The sequence below is a fragment of the Tachysurus fulvidraco genome, chromosome 4 (assembly GCF_022655615.1).
Source record: "Tachysurus fulvidraco isolate hzauxx_2018 chromosome 4, HZAU_PFXX_2.0, whole genome shotgun sequence".
NCBI classification, from domain to species: domain Eukaryota; kingdom Metazoa; phylum Chordata; class Actinopteri; order Siluriformes; family Bagridae; genus Tachysurus; species Tachysurus fulvidraco.
In genome coordinates this window covers 20,002,571-20,022,146 of record NC_062521.1, presented here as the reverse complement: position 1 = coordinate 20,022,146, position 19,576 = coordinate 20,002,571, and the positions used below count along the sequence as shown (strand labels likewise).

At 40.6% G+C, this 19,576-nt stretch overlaps 1 protein-coding gene across 3 annotated transcripts in view; it reads right to left on the bottom strand.

Moving 5' to 3' along the window:
- The window catches only part of LOC113661015 (kinase non-catalytic C-lobe domain-containing protein 1), a 37,585-nt gene that overhangs the window by 10,462 nt on the left and 7,547 nt on the right, over positions 1-19,576 (bottom strand). For 2 of the 3 annotated variants that reach the window (XM_047812796.1, XM_047812797.1), the window contains 18 exons: positions 19,015-19,161; positions 13,842-13,959; positions 13,045-13,754; positions 12,798-12,912; positions 12,408-12,479; positions 11,292-11,353; positions 11,027-11,185; positions 10,758-10,835; positions 10,140-10,221; positions 9,581-9,755; positions 8,743-9,377; positions 8,060-8,198; positions 5,670-5,980; positions 4,478-4,818; positions 4,313-4,345; positions 3,591-3,684; positions 3,405-3,502; positions 926-1,122 (listed from right to left, as the gene is read on the bottom strand). In XM_047812796.1, the coding sequence (XP_047668752.1) occupies positions 926-1,122; positions 3,405-3,502; positions 3,591-3,684; positions 4,313-4,345; positions 4,478-4,818; positions 5,670-5,980; positions 8,060-8,198; positions 8,743-9,377; positions 9,581-9,755; positions 10,140-10,221; positions 10,758-10,835; positions 11,027-11,185; positions 11,292-11,353; positions 12,408-12,479; positions 12,798-12,912; positions 13,045-13,754; positions 13,842-13,959; positions 19,015-19,161 (3,566 nt within the window). The remainder of the gene's footprint in view (positions 1-925; positions 1,123-3,404; positions 3,503-3,590; positions 3,685-4,312; positions 4,346-4,477; positions 4,819-5,669; positions 5,981-8,059; positions 8,199-8,742; positions 9,378-9,580; positions 9,756-10,139; positions 10,222-10,757; positions 10,836-11,026; positions 11,186-11,291; positions 11,354-12,407; positions 12,480-12,797; positions 12,913-13,044; positions 13,755-13,841; positions 13,960-19,014; positions 19,162-19,576) is intronic. The other variant, XM_027174909.2, reaches the window with a different exon arrangement.

Genomic DNA, 19,576 nt, shown 5'->3' with positions numbered 1-19,576 from the left:
GTGGGAACAAAAATTAAATACAGTATATTTAAGAACCTGTCTGAGAAAAATTAGGCTTTGTGAGCTTTCTTCATATGTCCTGTATGACTCTGTTACCTATGATGTGCTCAGCTGTTCTTAGTGCTTTCTGGAGAGCCTTATGGTTGTGGGCGGAGTGACCACCAAACCATACAGTGATGCAACCAGTCAGGATGCTCTCTGTGGTACAGTGGTAGAAGTTGGTGAGGATGTAAAGGAACCAGTCTAAACTTCTTGAGCTTCCACAGGAAATAGAGTTTCTCTGACAGGCAGGCCTAATGATAGTCTCAGTGTGATGTGTACACAGAGAAACTTCAAGTTACTGACTCTTCCCATGACAGCTTTGTTGATGTGTATGGGGGTGTGTACTGGACTGTGCAACTTCCTGTAGTTCAATATCAGTTTACAGTAGACCATTAGGAGACAGTGGACAGAATAATTGTAATGTTGTATGTGACTATCAGGGAAATTTGATTTATATAAATAGAGAAGGAAGTAGAGAAGGAAGAGGAAAATATATATAAAGCAGGCAATGTTTTATCCTAAAACACTGTAAGAGTCAATCACAAGGGCTCCCTGAAAGATGTCTGACCTGCTTTATAATATAGTTCATATTTTTTCCTGGAGCTTTAATGTGATGTTGTTTTAGGGGAATTATCAAGTGATAAGATACTATGAACATAATGATAAAGGTAAATGCTTCTACAAGGCATAAAAATTAAGGTAATGCAGACACTGTAATCGAAAATAAGTCAAGTATACAGGAAAAGGAAAGAAAATGTTGATGCCGTTGTTTTTACTACAAGAAACATTTGTGGTATAAGGTTTTGAATGAGCTAATAAAGCAATAGGAAAACATAGGAATAACCAAAAACACTCTAACTACTTCACTTATTTTCTGCTCTACCTGGAATATAAATGAGCCATCAGGCCTTTGGGTGTTCCAGCCAGTACGGGACAACAACCTCTTGTTCTGCGCTGCTCACACACCAGACTCAATATGGTTGCATCTTCAGTGGCTTTAAGGTCTATTGTAGAAGATCCAGAAGAAGCCAGAGATGGCAGCAGAGAAAGTGGCAAACCCCATTGATCTACATACAACACCTGGCAAAGACATACTGTAAGTCATCATTATGGTCAGTGTATGAGCTGGACTACAGTGCAGGGTACAGGGCTTGTGTAATCATGTTTATATAAGTAATTAAAGTGATCTTGCTAAAGAACTAATTCCGAAACGTACTGGCAACATCCTGCCTTAAAACCTCTTATGGACCTCCACCTATATCCATTGTCCAACAAAAAGTGGTACAGCTCCCACATACTTTGACACACAGGGGTGAGCCTGGTCTCATTTGAAAGAAGAGATTCTCTAGATTGATTCTAGGCCTTACTGGCACAAAGTTACAGGGGTTTGAATGCAGATTTTCCTGTCCGCCTGGGTTGTTTTTCTGATAAACTGATTAATCTTATTTTTCTGGAACATGTTAGGGACAAACCAACAACTGAGAGTCATAGCCACATGTCTTGGCTTTCACCAAAAAAAAATTCAAGTCAAAAGACCCAAAAATGGATTTTATATGAATATTTTTCTACGGCCCTGGTCGTCGGGTGCAGCGTTTTTGTGTACTTGTTTACTATATAACTTTGAAATAAAAGGCTGCAGGCTCAGTCTGACAAGCCATAAATAAGCCTAGACTCTCTCTCTATCACTCTGGTGTGAAAACAGGCCTGTAACTTGACACCCTGAGCTGTGAGAGGGACAAAAGGTCAGGGATTACGCAAGAATTCTTCTGCGCATCCAGTTCACGCAGACACAGTCAAAGAACATACGGCATGTCGCATACCGTTGGAATCGTCTGCTTATTGGCTAAACGGCTGTATAGGTCCCAGCCCATTTCATTGCTATTGGAAGGAGTAATTGTCAGTCAAAGGCGGGTTCCCAAAAATTAGGTCATGCCACCATTGGCTTCTCAGCCGTCTATCTCTGCCATACAAGCACCGATTGGCTCAAATGAGGGCTTATTTGATTCGTTAGGACCTGGGCTATAAATATGACGTAGACTTTGGATATCCCAATTAGGAGTTAGAGCGGCAAAACTTGATGATGGCGCACTTCTGTTTCCAGTTTTCAGAACACTAACGGAATATTTGCGGCGCGACCAGAGCGTTTTGGATTAAAATGCTTACAGATTTCAATTCCTTGGACCTGTGTGGATTTTTGTGGATTATTTGTGTTGGAATATATTACCCCAGTGAAGAAAGAGACGCGTCTAAAGGTAAGGGAAAAACCGGTCTAGCGCCACCTAGGTCAGTTTTGTCCGAAATTTTTTTCTAATTGTATGAAGGCTGGGAATCATATTGTGCTTTGTGTGTGGGCTTAAAAAATTATTGAGAGTATAAATTTTACTAGGTAAATAGGTTTTTTCGTGTTTTTGGAGGATTTGATGCTTTAAAGTTGAATTGAAGCTTGTTTCTGGGCCATCCCCTAGTGGTCACTTCTGGCCCGTAAGAGGTTAAATGTCAGAGTGCCTCAGCAACACATCTATATATATCAGTAGTCATTAGTTAGGAGAATTTGCAATTTCTCTATGGGTGTATATTTAAGTTGCAAAACAGATTATGGTGTTGATGCAACATGGGAATACTTTTGTAATGGAATTAGGCTACATAACAAATCAGGTGTTATATGAGGTCTTGCTCATTCAAAAAATAATTAGAAAACGTTTAGATCCAAAATATTTAGATGTTTAGTTTATCTGAATTTCCTACCATTTTACGCAGGGTTTATAATATACCACCATGCTGTTGAATTCTCGAATATGTTTAGTCAGGAAGTGCTAATTAATTTTCTATAACATCTTGAATCTGACAAAAATTACAGTGGTAATTCAAATCACAGGCTTATGTCAATGTGCTCGTTTTAATACTCTAATCAGTTCTATAATAATAGGATAGGTAGTTAATAGGGAGTTAATCTAAGATTAAAATGTGTTATTTAACATGTTAAACTATACAGAATATATAATCATTGATATGCTGAAGTTTTCTTTTCCAAGTTATTTATTTAACATTCATGGAAGTTAGTCTCCAGTGTCAGTGCTTTTGTAACAGGCACTGAGTTTTCTCTGATAAGCAGAGATTATTAACTTCAATACAGAGAAAAATGGTTGGTGAGTAATAAGTGTTTTCCATTTTTAAAATAAAACACAATACCGCATAAAATAATACCACAGCATCTGATCTGTCTCTTGTTCCAGGGTTTTTTCATAATTCCAAAATTGTTTCAATAGCCTATCTATTTTAGAGACTAGAACTGGATGGCCACGTGTTTTATCAATATGTGACCAGCATGAAAAACATGTGACATAGAATCTTTAAGGACCTACCTGGAGATATTGCCTTACAGAGTCAAGGAACTCTACTTTAGTTCTTAGTTCATCAAACTGGGCCCTCAGTTTAGAGAGCATCACCCTTGCTTCTGAACCTGCAAAAAAACAACAACAAAGCATTATGTTTTAAAAATTATACAAAACAGTATTATTGCCCCTTTTCTATGATACAGTTTGCCATACCTTTATTTTTCCTTTGTTGCTGAATTAGTTTGTGGTAAAAGTTTCTGGTCTTCTTTAAATTTCTGCTCTCAATCATCAGTTGTTGGTGAAGTTCCTGCAGGAAATTACAGATAAAAATTAACAGTTCAGTCCATAAGGCTGAGCAGAAATCTGAGATCTCAGAGTGGGGTAAGAAACAGCCGGCATTAAAAGATCCACAGTGATCCTAAAAGACAACAAAAGGAGCATGATGTGTTTGCAGATACCGGTATGTTACTGGGTACTGGTATGTTACTGAGTTCTAAATCTGGGTTCAGTGCTTTGCTGTATCTGTACCCTTCACTATGGTAACATCATTGATGGCTAGTGCTTTGAAGCAGGAGGTGTGTGTGGAGCTCAGCTGTAGCTTCTGTCCTCCCGTAGAGTTCTTACTGTCTGACCGGTGAGCCATTCAAAGCTCTCATCATAATAATCAAAGCACTCAGCTCTTTTAGTAACAGTCTAAGCACACACATCATATGTATATTATGATCATATTGTATGACCACAGCAAATATTGCGTATAAATGCCTGGTAACCTTGATTAGCAATTCTAGCACTGAAAATAAATATAATAAATAATTTGCCTAACATATCTTGGCCTTAGAATAATATATGAAAGACAGATCCTTATAATACTAAGGTCATATCTAAAGAATTGATTTTATTGGAGCAAACTATTTTTTTAATTAAATAAAACATACCTGGTAAAATTCTTGGTCTAAGAATGGTGGCTCCTTTTAGTACAGTTAGCATTAATCAAACATTTAAAAAAAATTAGGACAGAAGACAAAGCCAGTAAGCAAAATTTTACATTTAACCACAACAGGTTATTACATAACAGTGTCATCTTGCACTGTAGCTCCTACCTGTGATTTATCTTCCAAGCTTGGTGAGTCAGTGTGACTGCCAAGTTTGTAAGCATACTCCACCACTTCTTGACTGAAGAAGTCTTCTCCGTACAGAGCCAGGGCCCATGTAGGGCGGCACAGAGGGCCCTGAAAGGCTGAGCAGGAGGACACTGTCCTGTCTGACATCACTGAGTCAGAATCATCCATTTCTGTATCTGAGCAGTCCAGGGAAAGCTGTGTGTCTATACTCTCCCCCAGTTCAGAATGCTGGCACAGAGGATCATCACTACACCTACACACTTCAGCTCCATCTACTGGACAGCTGCTGCTCGCCACGTCCATACTGAGTTCGCTCAAAACTAGAGCAAAAAACAAAACTAATCTGGATTAGTGTGTTGAAGTGTGTGTGACAAAATAATTAAACTTAACTTGTGTGATATCCTAAATACTTTCCAAACAGGTAACAAGTGTTTGTCAATCTTATAGTACTGCAATTTCCAATGATTGTTTGTTTATATCATGACACTTTTTGTCAGTTTAAAGTTATATTTATTGTTGTGGAACAACTTTGCTCTTATCAATTACCTTATTATAGAGAATATATTACAAAGCAATGTCAAAACACAACATTCTGTATTTAGACTGCCTGTGGCTGAAGAGGAACCGTTTTACCTGTTACTGTTACAAAGCGCTTGCGCTAGAGGTTCCTTTCATAAATGTTACATAAATGTCTTCCTGCAGAACACCGCCAAGCAGCTAAAGACATTTTCTTTCTTAAATAACAGCAAATTTATCGTGTTTAAAACTGTGATTTGATGTACAGTACCACTACGATATGATGGGTTGTTATCCAGGTGTTATCTAGCCGATACTATTAATGATATGCAAAAAGAACAGAAAAAACATCATGTAAGTGTGTTATTAAAAACAGGGGGGAGGGGAGGGGGAGGAAGAGAAAGAAGAGTAATGTTCACTCTCCAAGTGTTTCCAGAGAAACTTTCAGTTAGACAGAAGCATTCAGGCTACTGTGTGTGTCTGGCAGTACTGAAAACATTTCATCCATTATAAGTTCATCTAACAGAACACTGGTGCATTTATAGAGTCACTCCACAGTTAATTCAAATCACAAAGATGTAAATACATCCTCTTGCTAAAAAAAACTACTTAGGTTTACCTTTGTCGTGACAAATATCACTGTTGCCACACCTACCTGCACTGTCATTAAAATGACACTTCGTGATTGGTTGAGTCTCTTTCTGCAGGTTCCTGATCTCATTAGCTGCATTTCCTTCTCCTCTTCTACCCGTTCTTATGTGTCCTTGTTTATCTTTAGTTTCTTCTTTGATTTGTTGTCTAGTTCCTTTATGTTCTCTCTCTTCTGGCACATGGCACTTGTTTGCATTGTGGTCAAGCTGACTGCATTCTGTGTTGCCTTCTTTCTCTACTTCACACCTCTTGGCATTCAAGGGTGATGTCAATGACCTTTCCTCCTGATCTGATAAAGGGTCTTCAACAGATGCTCTGAGAGAAGGAAAAAACATGAAGAGAAAAAGAAAAGTGAAGTGCAGGTCTTTCAAATCTCCAGCAGGTGATACGCCCACCAAATTCAAGCAGGCTAATGTAAACATTCACTCAACATACACATAATAGAATTAAAGTATCTTCCTTCCTCAAACCTGGTGAATCAAAAGAAGTCTTGCATGAAGGCTGGCACCTTGGTTGGGTGAGGCACTGGGGTGTATGGCATTTGACAGCGCTAGATACCCAACAATCTGCAAGAGCTGTTGTCAGGTCTTCACTTCCTTTACAAGGCTACTTCTCAAAAAGGTTTCGCAAAAAGGTTTCAATCAGGACTCAATTAAGATCTCTTCTTGGCGTCACCACATCATAATAATCAGACATCTAGTCATACCTGCTTTATCCTATAAACAATACCTCAGACTTACACACATACTATATGTAAAATATATATGCCTAATAATCAACCACGAAAATGCTTGAGATGACAAGAGGAAAAACTATATGCTTAGCATAGTGTAGATTAGGGCTAATCAAAGAAAAAGTCCTTAGTGGGGATTAGAACAAAGACCAGAAAAAAAAAACACATGTAGGGAACTGATACAAAACACACACAATCAGGTAATCTGCCAAGACAGGGTGGAGACATGACAAGAATCACAACTAAAGCACATTTTAAACCATATAATATCAGCTAGACCTTAACAAGTGTGTATATAGTGTTCTTTTTTTAAGCTTTTTGTGGTTGATGTTCTGGATCACTTGAAACACTGTTTTTTGGTCATTTCTTCAAGTGTAAAACAAAGATGGGTGAATATGACTATTAAAGCTGCAAATAACTTTCCAGGACTTTGACTCTCTAGGTGCTTGGAATATCATTATACATTAATTGTGGGCATTTGATTGCCTAATCAATGAACAATTGAAAATGTCAACAAAAAACTATGTAACATACAGAGTACCTGGCACAGACCACAGAACAGTGCAATCAGTTATATAAAGCAGAGCATGACTTAACACATTTTTAGAAAAAAAACAACACCCTTTTTATAAAACTGGCAATGGACAAAATGACAAACCTAAGCAATTTGAACACAAATAATAACCTGTATTTACAGTATATGACTATGATTGCAGTTTTGTTTAGAAATTAGGATTCTTCCTTTTAAATGAAGCAGAAACAAATAACAGCTAGTTGAAGATAATTGACCAGTAACTACAGCAAAACATACCAGTTAGAAAGCAGGTAACATGCCACTCGAGTATTCTCTTGGCATCCATCCTAAATCCTTAGAAATCTCTTTACAAGAGTTTGCAGTTTCAGTTAGAAACAGAACTGTGACTTTTACTCTCTGCTTCTCTCCCTCCATCATCTCATAATCCCAGCCCTCTAAGCCTACACAGAAAAGGGCCTGAGTGTCATGTGATTCATCCAGCAGAAAGGGTCTATTGTGTCTGACTATGCTCTATCCTCCATGCTACACACCCTCATTGTAACTCTTCTCCCTCATGTGACCCCTCTGGAAACAAATTATAGACACGCACAGCATCAACTGCATGGCTTTCTCTCCTCTGTTAATACATCTGGCTTCCTCTATGTATACATCTGGCTTCTACAAACCCTTCCAAGCCTTGAAACAAGCTCAAGTGTCTTCTTGTTAGTCCCAAGCCCAGGCTCTTGTGTTAAAATAGGGACCCATTAGCTTGGATAAGGACTGGGTGAAGTGCTTTTTGAAATGATTCTAGTATGCATGCTAATGATGAGTAGAATGGGGTAGAGGAGGGTTCAGTATCCTAAGTATGTATTCTGCAATTCTCATTGGGAGTAAATTAAAATTCATAGAGCACAACCAAGCTAACCAATTTAAGTGGTTCTAAAGTCGATATACAGAAAAAGTGAGTGTCTGCTATTGGTTGTGACCTGAATGGCTTGGCAATAATAAAATAATGGTTTTATCATAATGATCTGAATCAAATACTGATATTCCAGTACTGTCTTTAAAGACAATAAACAATAAATAAGTTAACATAAAAAGTGGTTTTGTAAAGTCTGGCACATGCAATAAGTTACCTGCTACTTACAGGAAAGAGGGATCTTGATTAACAAGACAGTGCAGCAATCGTAGCAGGTCTTTATCCCAGTGGAGATCACCGAACTTCTCCACTATTGCTCTACAGAAGGTCTCAAAGTGCAGGTTTGTTAAAGAAAGGATGTACTCTCCTAGAAACAGAGAATATAAAAATGACCAATATACACAGCAAGGTTACAAGAGAATCAATTAATTGCTAAAATCCCATTTAAAATAAACAAAATAAACAAAATGATAATAATAATAATAATAATAATAATAATAATGAAAAATAATAAGTATTATTATTAACAACAAACAGCAATAATAATAATAATAATAATAATAATAATAATACATTAATTCTGTGACATCAAATAATAAAATATGCAATGGCTCCAATTAACTGTACCCTTTTTTGGTCATAGTGTAGTTATAGTAAAATTAATGATGTAATTACAGCTTAATTAAATAGATCCTTAATTAGCTTAATATGCTTGAGAAATGTGAGCCAATTTTCTTTAAAGCAATAAAAAAGGTATTATGCTTGAGAATCTAAAGCCCTAATCTAATTTCCACAGCAAAGCACAAGAGAGCACTATGCCCTGAAATATTAGCTCTATTATCAAACAAGAAAGCTCTCAGCATTTGCATGAAGACATGGCTGACTTAATCAGAAAAACATAATTCAATTACCCATTACCAGCTCCTCTGGTCCATTATCCAGATAACAGTCAAAGGCAAACTCCTCTCTGATAAGACCAATGACCTGCTGCAGGACAGGCTGGCTCTGCTGTACAGTGCTCAATACCCTGGTATTCTGAGAAGGCTCAGTGATATTCAGGTGAGCTCTATTATTTGGAATGTTGCTTTTGCTGTCCTTGTGGTAAGGAGATGTGAAATGGTGAGCAGATTCTCCATTCTTGGTTACACGATACATATCATGCCCAGTGTTTTGAGTTCTTGAGTCAGATTCTGAATCTGCTCTCAATTGCAGGTTAAGATCTATGCCTGTGATTGGCTGAGAAACAGCTACGTGAACAGGAAACAGTGTCAGGCGGCCACTCTGAGGGTCCTGCTGTAGGAGGAAGTTGTTGTAAATGCCAGCAGAGCATGAGACGCTAGGACAGGTTGGCAGAATCTGGCTGTTTGACACTGGATAGGCTGTTTGGAGGTCGGTGTGAGGTGAAGAGGTAAAAACAGTTGTGCTACTAGACAAGGATGAGCAATTGTCATCCTCTTGCTCTCCCTGCAACCAGCTTTCTTGATGAAGTACTGTGTCAGTGGTCAGGTCCTCAACCTCATTTTCAATTCCAATTTCACTGGGGACACTTTGACACAATGAAAATAAGTAGTCAGATCTCTTAGAAAATGCACATTAAGATTTGGCACATTATAAAATGCAAAATTATACTATGGACTACAAATCTTTTTCATGTCAGATTGGTTAGTATGCAATTGTTCATTTATGGGGTCGGGAACTAATTAGCTTACTTGTTACCATCACACTATAAAGTAAAATTCAGTGGCTTACCTGTCTATGCCTTCCTCTTCCTCGACATCCTCCTGAGCCACTACTATAGGAGTAAAGTGGGTCGCTAAAGAAGTAAAAGCCTCAGGCAGCCTTGCTGTCATAGAGAGTGAGTTGCTCTGGGGAAGAGGACCAGATACAGGGGCCAACCTTACATCATGACCCAGAGGGATGAAACCTGCAAACACCAACATAAAGAAATGGAACATGTATTTATACAGAAAATAAATGTTTAATATTTAAAATAAAGATTTAAAATGTTGTATTAAACATGCTAATAATGTATAGTTAAAGATTTCCACATTGAAAGATATAATCTATAAGATCTCCATTCCAGCAGGGGTCCAACCCCAATGTAATCAAACTTGATCAAAGTAATTTGGGTTTTCAAAAGCATTTCAACAATATTTGAATTTAAATTTACTAGATTAGAGGAAATAAATAAATCTAAGCAATTCAGATAGATTTATATTTCCTAGAGAAGGATTAGCTACTCTTCATGTACTAATACGGAATGTAATGAGCTTTAACCAGTAAAGACAGAGTCAGAGTATAAATGTACCAGTTTTCCTCTCAGGTGTAGATGTGTTTTTTAATGGGCCCACATCTGGGAAACGTTCTTCGTTATTAATCCTATGGGATGCCTAAAATTACACAATAAAACAAGTGTAAGTAACCAGTTTACACAGTAATTAAATCATATAAAAATTAGGAACACTCCATGTGATAAATTATTTGTTATATTATTTGACTATATTTACTATATTTCTATGATGTTTCATGCTGTGTTAACATTAAAGTATACACACCACAAGACCCGAACAAGAACAAGCAGATTGTGATACTAACACTTTTTAAAAGTTTTCTTTCTTTTCTTTCTTTCTTCATTTAAAAAAAAAAAGATGCCAAAAGGGGGTATATGGAGCATTTCTTATAAAAGCTGCAGTCAGTGATCTTTACAGATTAACCTTTAAGCCATTCAAATTATTGTATTTTGTGTTGTTATAAACAGTTGGTATCATTGTATACCATGATTTGAAAAATAAAAATTCTTATTTTTTTTACTTTATTTATTAATTTTAAAATGAACTGACTACAGCTTTAATGAGGACTACAATATTTCATATTTCCCTTAATTTGATATTTAAGGTTCCTGGAAACCCTATATGCTAATTCATACCCTATGAAGTCTGTTGATTAGATGTGTCCACACAGTCTCAGCATCAGTCCCCTGACGTGACAGATAATCCCGACAAATCTGATGCAGCATGAGAGAAATACGAGTATTTAAACCATTGTATCTATACATGCTGCTTCAATGAAATATGAAGATATAATTATTAATTATATAAAACCTGTTTAATTAATGTGATGTAGAACTGAGATTTTCATATAAGTATATGAAGAAATATATTAAACGCATGCAATTAACTTAAATTTGTTTATTACCTTTTTTGCCATAACAATAGATGGCCTTTCAATAGGAGTTTTTTTGGCCATCTCAAGCAGAAGCCTCTTGAGTTTTCTTGGCATAGCTAGCTTCTGATTAGGGGACAAATGAAATTTAGCTGTGGCCCACAAAATAGCTGCTACTCCATAAATGCAGGCCTAGGAAGGAACAAAACACATTTTACTTGCAAACCCTAGCATTTAAAAGTTAAAAAAAGCATTAGCTGACAATTCACTATAAAACACGGTTACCACTCAAACTCACCTTTTCTGTTATAATACCATGTTCCTGGAATTCTGGAGCTACATAAAAGACATCGTTGGATCCTACAAATTATAAAAGAAAAGACTGTATGCCTGTAGCACTGAATATGGGCCTTGAAAAACAGACACTGCCACAACAGTACTTAAAGACCAAGACATTCTCAGACATTATACCCATCAGCAGATTTAATTTTACAATAAATACAATGAATCAGTATAATTCATTGTAACAGGAGAGCAAGGGACAGCAGTATAAGTCAAAACTTATAATGTCACATATAGTGTTAGCTACCAAGCAGTCGAGCAGCTTAACAAGCAAAAAAACAGGTAGGGTAAAGATGATAACCAGTTGATCACCAAGCGTGCACAATGGAGACAGGGATTAGTCACTCTGGATTAGTGAAATGTATTATATATTGTATGGTATGATATGATATGGAATAGTATGTCGTGTTTAATTGGATTCTGTGGGAGAGGAGTGTTAAAAATTATTCCAATGCAGTCGTGGCCTAATGGTTAGAGAGTCTGATTCGTAACCCAAAGGTTGTGGGTTCGAGTCTCGGGCCGGCCACGACTGAGGTGCCCTTGAGCAAAGCACCAACCCCCCAACTGCTCCCCGGGCGCCGCAGCATAAATGGCTGCCCACTGCTCCGGGTGTGTGTTCAGTGTGTGTGTGTGTGTGTGTGTGTTCACTGCTGTGTGTGTGCACTTTGGATGGGTTAAATGCAGAGAACAAATTCTGAGTATGGGTCACCGTACTTGGCCGTATGTCACGTCACTTAGTCACTTAGTTGTTGTCACTTAGAACTATTACATATTGACAAACCTAAGCACCCTAACCTATAGATCTCAAATATTGAAAAAGTCTAGACACATCTATGAGTCTAGGGTGTGCCATGATATCCTATAAAAGGCACTGACAGATTATACTAATTCAATTTTAATTTATATCTAATGAATATAATGACCTGAGTAGCCACTGTACATGCAATTGTGATTAAATTACCACAATTATTTGTGATTAACTTATGATTAAATTTTAATCTTTCCATTATTCCATACATGTCTATTATGTTTGCATGCTCTGTCATCACCAGTGTGCTGTGAAAAGAAGTACCTGTGTTTTTCGGCAAAAGGAACAGCAACTCTCCATCACAGCCCACGTACACAGAGTCCAGGCATAGGTAATCTTTCAAAACAAATAAAAAAAACATGCATTTCACATGCAAATGCACAAAGTAGGCTACTTTCAGGTGTTTTTTTTTTTCAGTGCTGCTACAAATCCTGTGTAAAATTGCTAGAGTACAAGGTGATGCTATGATAATTCATCCTAAATCTTCATGAACTCTTCCACATATACCTACAATCCTCTATGGCACTGCCAAGGATTACTGTGCATACTGAAAACCAATAAGTATGAGTTTGATTTTCTTTTAAGCTCAACATTTCCTGGGTTGGCCTTTAATTCCAGGAAGCACTATACATCTATTCCCTGTGGAGGACTAACCTGGGAAATCAGTGTAGGTTTGCAGTGTAGACAGGCAGGTGTAACACAGTGCCCACAAATCATTCACAGACAACGGCCGTGTACAGTGCGACAACAGTTTCCGCAGAGGGACCCACTGCAAATAAAAGCCAGTACAACAGTTTTCCAAATGTGCAATAATAAACTGCTTAGCACCTAATATGCCAAATCACAAAGAAACGGAAAGAATATCTCATTATAAAACACAGACTCTGAATCTACATCTTACCTCGTCCTGAGATTCCTCATTGAGGCACAGCATGCTTTTGGTCATATGATTAGAACAGCACAAATTGCTATTGTTTATCTCCTTATCTACACGTGTGAAGAGCACAGGGGTTTCCTCCCTTCCAACTACATTTTGACCTGTGCAATCTGGATCTGCATCAAAGCTGAGATGAGCAAGGGTGTCATTACTTATTCTATTTACAGAGTCTATAGCGTGGCTGAAACTTTCCTCTGTTCCACCTGAATCTTCATCCTGTGCAGACTTCTTGTGTGTTTCCTTCGGCATATGGTCCTCCCATTGCATCATCATACTCTCCTCTCCTCCAATCTCTGACAAGTCTGCTACCATCATGCTCAGGTTTGTGTGTGATGGAGTTGAGAACACAGGGGGGTTGTTGGAGTCAGGAATTGAGCAGGATCGGTTGAGGGCACTCCGTGATCTCCTCCACCTCACCTCTTGGCTCATCCTAAAAATGGGTGCGCTATTCTGAGACGAACAGGACATTGGACCACTGTGATATCCATCCACACTCCCAGAGCGGAAGGACCCATTGCAGACTCTTCGCCGTTGTTTAACCATATGCTCCTCATCTTCATGAGATTCTGAAGAATAATGTCTGGCCATGCGCTGGTCATATGTATGGTTCTCAACTGAGCTTGACCGCGAGCCTTTACATTCCATAAAGTGATGATATGATTTGTCCCACTCATCTATCAATGACATTAAAAATCTATTTCACTATTAAGACAATAACAACAGTAGAAGGTTTATAGTTGGAGAGAAGAGGACAGTAAAACCTTGGTAAGTTGCGACTGATTCTATGGACAGTACTCTTCTTCCGATGGCTGAGAGCTTTCGACACACTGCTCTTGATGTAGTGCCTGTGATTTTGGCTTCCGCTAGAGATAGAATAACCTGTGAAGAAGTAAACACTAAGATGAATGGCATATTGCTGGGTACCGTAATATATTGATTAATAAATCTATAACTTTACAGCTGAGAGGGAGAGATCAGTTTGAAAATGTATTTGAGATCCATTTACACAAGATATTATGCAACAGGATTTTAAGGTACAGAAATGCCAGGGCTTTCATCAAACAGGCAGAAACAGAACAATTTGAAAGGTATGCTAGTCTTTGAAAGAAATGGCTTTTTGTTGCTTTGCTATAATTGCAGGACTTTTCAATAGCCACGTTTAATGCACTGTCACATCCGCCTGATTCTGTCCCAATTTTCCCCTCAGCCTCTGTTCACCATTGTGCTGCTTTTCCACTCCACTTTCTTTATATGTCTAATGCTTCCTGTTCTCATTACCCCGCTGTCATGGCAGTTATTTAGTCTGTTCAGCTGTTCTCTAGTTTATTTACTTATGCCTGTCTGGTTTGTCCATTTAGCAGCTATTGTGTTTCTACTGTGCCATTCTGCTCTGTTTCCTTAGTAGTCCTCTGGTGTTCTGCTAGTTTTTTCCTTGCCTTGAATCCTAATAAACACTTTGTAAATATGTACTCATGTCTTAAGCCTCGCTCGCTCCTGCATCTGCATCTTATACATTTTTTCCACAAGGTCCTCTAAGAAAAATAATTCTCTTCTACTTTGCCTTTTATTACAGCATGGATTATGGATTGTAAGATTTCGGAATAGACAGGATCTGGCTCAAAGTCAGAAAGCATCATAATTAAGCTTTAAAATGTGTGTTCTTTTAAAAAAAATGCTTGATCCCAAGGTCAGATGAAAAACAATGCTGTCTCTTAGCACACACTAACAGAAATATTCACTGATCTCAGCAAAGCGCTCTTAATTAAGAGCTCTGCAGCGGAAACATCTAAGTGCTTAAACAAGCAAATGTGCTTGAAATCAGTCTAGGTTTCATTTCTACTTCTAATTGAAAAAGTGATTTCCTATTTCTTTGCATTTATCAAAGGATAGTTCTCTTGTTCACTCTCAAGGATCTGCTTAAACCAGCACACAAACATTATATTTACGGCATTTAGCAGACACCCTTATCCAGAGTGACTTCAATTTATACAACTGAGCAATTGAGAGTTAAGGGCCCAGTGGCAGCTTGGTGGACCTGGGATTCAAACTCCTGCCATTATGATCAGCAGTCCAACACCTTAATCACTAGACTACCACATTCCTACAAACCAGCATTAGAGAAACGTGTCAAAATGTGACATAAACATACGTTAAAAGTAGCTAATTAAAAATTGATGCTCTAAAATGTTGACTTTTTATTAATCCGTTCATCTTTAGCAACCACTTTATGCTGTTCAGGATTCTGCTTGAACCTGGGTAGATATTTCCATCCATCCATCCATTTTCTACCGCTTATCCGGGGCCGGGTCGCGGGGGCAGCAGTCTAAGCAGGGATGCCCAGACTTCCCTCTCCCCAGACACTTCCTCCAGCTCTTCCGGAGGAATACAGAGGCGTTCCCAGGCCAGCCGAGAGACATAGTCCCTCCATAGTCCTAGGTCTTCCCCGGGGCCTCCTCCCGGTTGGACATGGCCGGAACACCTCCCCAGGGAGGCGTCCAGGAGCCATCCGAAACAGATGCCCGAGCCACCTCAGCTGACCCCTCTCAATGTGGAGGAGCAGCGGCTCTACTCTGAGCTCCTCCCGAGTGACTGAGCTCCTCACCCTATCTCTAAGGGTGCGCCCAGCCACCCTGCGGAGAAAACTCATTTCGGCCGTCTGTATCTGGGATCTTGTCCTCTCGGTCATGACCCAAAGCTCATGGTCATAGGTGAGGGTAGGAACGTAGATCGACTGGTAAATAGAGAGCTTCGCCTTGCGGCTCAGCTCTTTCTTCCCCACAACAGATCGGTATATCGACCGCATCACTGCAGAAGATACACCGATCCGCCTGTCGATCTCCTGCTCCATCCTTCCCTCACTCGTGAACAGGACCCCAAGATACTTAAACTCCTCCACTTGAGGCAGGAACTCTCCACCAACCTGAAGAGGGCAAGCCACCCTTTTCCGGCTGAGAACCATGGCCTCGGACTTGGAGGTGCTGATTCTCATCCCCGCCGCTTCACACTCGGCTGCAAACCGTCCCAGTGCACGCTGAAGGTCCTGATTTGAAGAAGCCAACAGGACATCATCTGCAAAAAGCAGAGACGAAATCCTGTGGTCCCCAAACCTGACTCCCTCCGGCCCCCGACTGCGCCTAGAAATCCTGTCCATATAAATAATGAACAGGACCGGTGACAAAAGGCAGCCCTGCCGGAGTCCAACATGCACCGGGAACAAGTCTGACTTACACCCGGCAATGCGAACCAAACTCCATCTCCGGTCATATAGGGACCGGACAGCCCTTAACAGAGGGCCCCGGACCCCATACTCCCAGAGCACCCCCCACAGGTCATCACGAGGGACACAGTCAAATGCCTTCTCCAGATCCACAAAACACATGTGGACTGGTTGGGCAAACTCCCATGAACCCTCCAGCAACCTGGTGAGGGTATAGAGATGGTCCAGTGTTCCACGACCAGGACGAAACCCGCATTGTTCCTCCTGAATCCCCCTATAGTTGGAACACACCCTCCGGTCCCCCTTCTTAAACAGAGGGACCACCACCCCAGTTTGCCAGTCCAGATGCACTGTTCCCAACCGCCACGCGATGTTGCAGAGGGGTGTCAGCCAAGACAGCCCCACAACATCTAGAGACTTAAGGTACTCAGGGCGGATCTCATCCACCCCCGGTGCCTTGCCACTGAGGAGCTTCTCAACTACCTCAGTGACCTCAGCTTGGGGGATCGACGAGTCCACAACCGAGCCCTCCGCCTATGCTTCCTCAATGGAAGACATGTTGGTGGGGTTGAGGAGATCCTCGAAGTACTCCTTCCACTGTCCGAGGATGTCACCAGTCGAAGTCAGCAGATTCCCACTCCCACTGTAAACAGTGTGAGCAGGGCACTGCTTCCCCCTCCTGAGACGCCGGACGGTTTGCCAGAATTTCTTCGAGGCCAACCGATAGTCCTTCTCCATGGCCTCACCGAACTCCTCCCAGACCCCAGTTTTTGCCTCTGCAACCACCCGGGCTGAAGCTCGCTTGGCCCTCCGGTAACTATCAGCTGCCTCTGGAGTCCCCCGAGCCAACCAGGCTCGATAGGACTCCTTCTTCAGCTTGACGGCATCCCTTACTTCCGGGGTCCACCACCGGGTTCGGGGATTGCCGCCACGACAGGCACCGGAGACCTTACGGCCACAGCTCCGTGCGGCTGCATCAACAATGGAGGTGGAGAACATGGTCCACTCGGACTCAATGTCTCCAATCTCCCTCGGGATCTGGTTGAAGCTCTGCCGGAGGTGAGAGTTGAAGATCTCTCTGACAGGAGACTCTGCCAAACGTTCCCAACGGACCCTCACAGTACGTTTGGGTCTGCCAAGTCTGTCCAACTTCCTCCCCTGCCATCGGACCCAACTCACCACCAGATGGTGATCAGTTGACAGCTCCGCCCCTCTCTTTACCCGAGTGTCCAAGACATACGGCCGGAGGTCAGATGAAACAACCACAAAGTCGATCATCGACTTCCGACCTAGGGTGTCCTCGTGCCATGTGTACTGATGGACACCCTTATGCTTGAACATGGTGTTTGTTATGGACAAACTGTGACTAGCACAGAAGTCCAATAACAGAACACCACTCAGGTTCAGTTCGGGGGGGCCGTTCCTCCCAATCACGCCCCTCCAGGTGTCACTGTCGCTGCCCACGTGAGCGTTGAAGTCCCCCAGTAGAACGACGGAGTCCCCAGTCGGGGTACTTTCTAGCACCCCTCCCAGAGATGCAAAGAAGGTCGGGTACTCTACACTGCCATTTGGCCCATAAGCACAAATAACAGTGAGAGACCTCTCCCCGACCCGAAGGCGCAGGGAAACGACCCTCTCGTTCACTGGGGTGAACTCCAGCACATGGCTGCTGAGCTGGGGGGCTATGAGCAAGCCCACACCAGCCCGCCGCCTCTCACCGCGGGCAACTCCAGAGTAGTAGAGAGTCCAGCCTCTCTCGAGGAGTTGGGTTCCAGAGCCCAAGCTGTGCGTGGAGGCGAGCCCAACTATCTCTAGTCGGTATCTCTCAACCTCCCGCACCAGCTTAGGCTCCTTCCCCCCAGCGAGGTGACATTCCATGTCCCTAGACCTGGGTAGATCCCAGAAACATATTTAAGGTACAGAATAACTTCTAACTGCTATATGGCGGTTCTCAAATTGTGGGTCACCAAGTGTAGATATTAAAATGTCAAAAGTTGTATCTGTACTCAATGAACTAGTAAACAGCACTAGTGGTGCAGCAGAAAAGCGTTCACCATATCATCCACAGGTCAGTGGTTTGAATCCTAAAGTATCTACACTATCTTACTCTGGTGGATATGAGGGAAAATGTTGCTTTCTCCTATGTGATGATACTCATTACTCTCCATTTATAAGCTCAGAAAATGTGTCTTCACATGTCTCAGAGACTGCATGCTTGCTCTGGGAGATTTTGATAGGGGAGAGTTAGCATGTAGTTGGAAAATGGAAAAACCAGTGTTGGGGTACAAAAAACAATAGATGTTATGAAGCATTCTTCTAAATAAATATGTGCCAGTAAAACATAATTCATAGCATTCCAGCTCCAACTGAGTGAGTATCTGAAATGTCAGGATGGAATAATTGTAGGGGGCCACAGTGACATTTTCTATAAGAAGGGGGAAAAAAGGATCTAATAATCTAATGAAGACTCTAAAATGATTTTTATATAGTGGATGCTGCGCTACAGTTTATACTGCACCAAATACCTTTAGAGTGAGCATCCATTTTTGAACAATGTTGTTTGGTTTATATTTCAGTGTTTATACCCTCTAAAGTAGTCACAAGTCTGTATTAGGCTGTGCTCAGAGGTTATCAGTGCAGCATTATACATGATGACATAAATAACAAATCATTTCTTTCCAATACAATAAATAGGGAATACAAAATACAAAGTAAACCTTTGGGCAAGGTCTGTCTCCTGGCTTTTCTTCTTGCATTTGTTCAAGCAACCTGCACGTATCGACGCCCAACTCCACCTCTGTTTCTGGTTCTATATTGTAGCCTAGAGCTGCTGAAAGTGTGGATCCGAGCGAGAACACGTGGGCCTAAAACAGAGGAAAAGTAAAAAAAAGATAAAGAACAGAAGACAGCCACAAAAACTAGGGAAAAAGAACAAGAAAAAAGGACAGCAGAAGTGTTGCACAGCAGAAGTGTTGCACAGGATAAGATTATAGAAGCAGGTAGTGACAAGTAGTAATAATATTAGTGCTACTCAGCTCTTTATCTTTACCAGTGGAAATAGGTTTCTTTAGTTTAAAAATATGTTTCTTTGAAATGAATGTTTTTTTTCATTGTGACTGTCGAGACACTGATATTAGTGCTAAATTCCAAGTGTGAAACTTAGTCATGCCTGCATGAAACTAGACCACCCACACATAATTCTGTTTTGGTTATATCATCCTGCTATTCCTAAAGCCATTAAGTAGTGAGCACAGACAAATCCAAATAAAAGTGTACAGT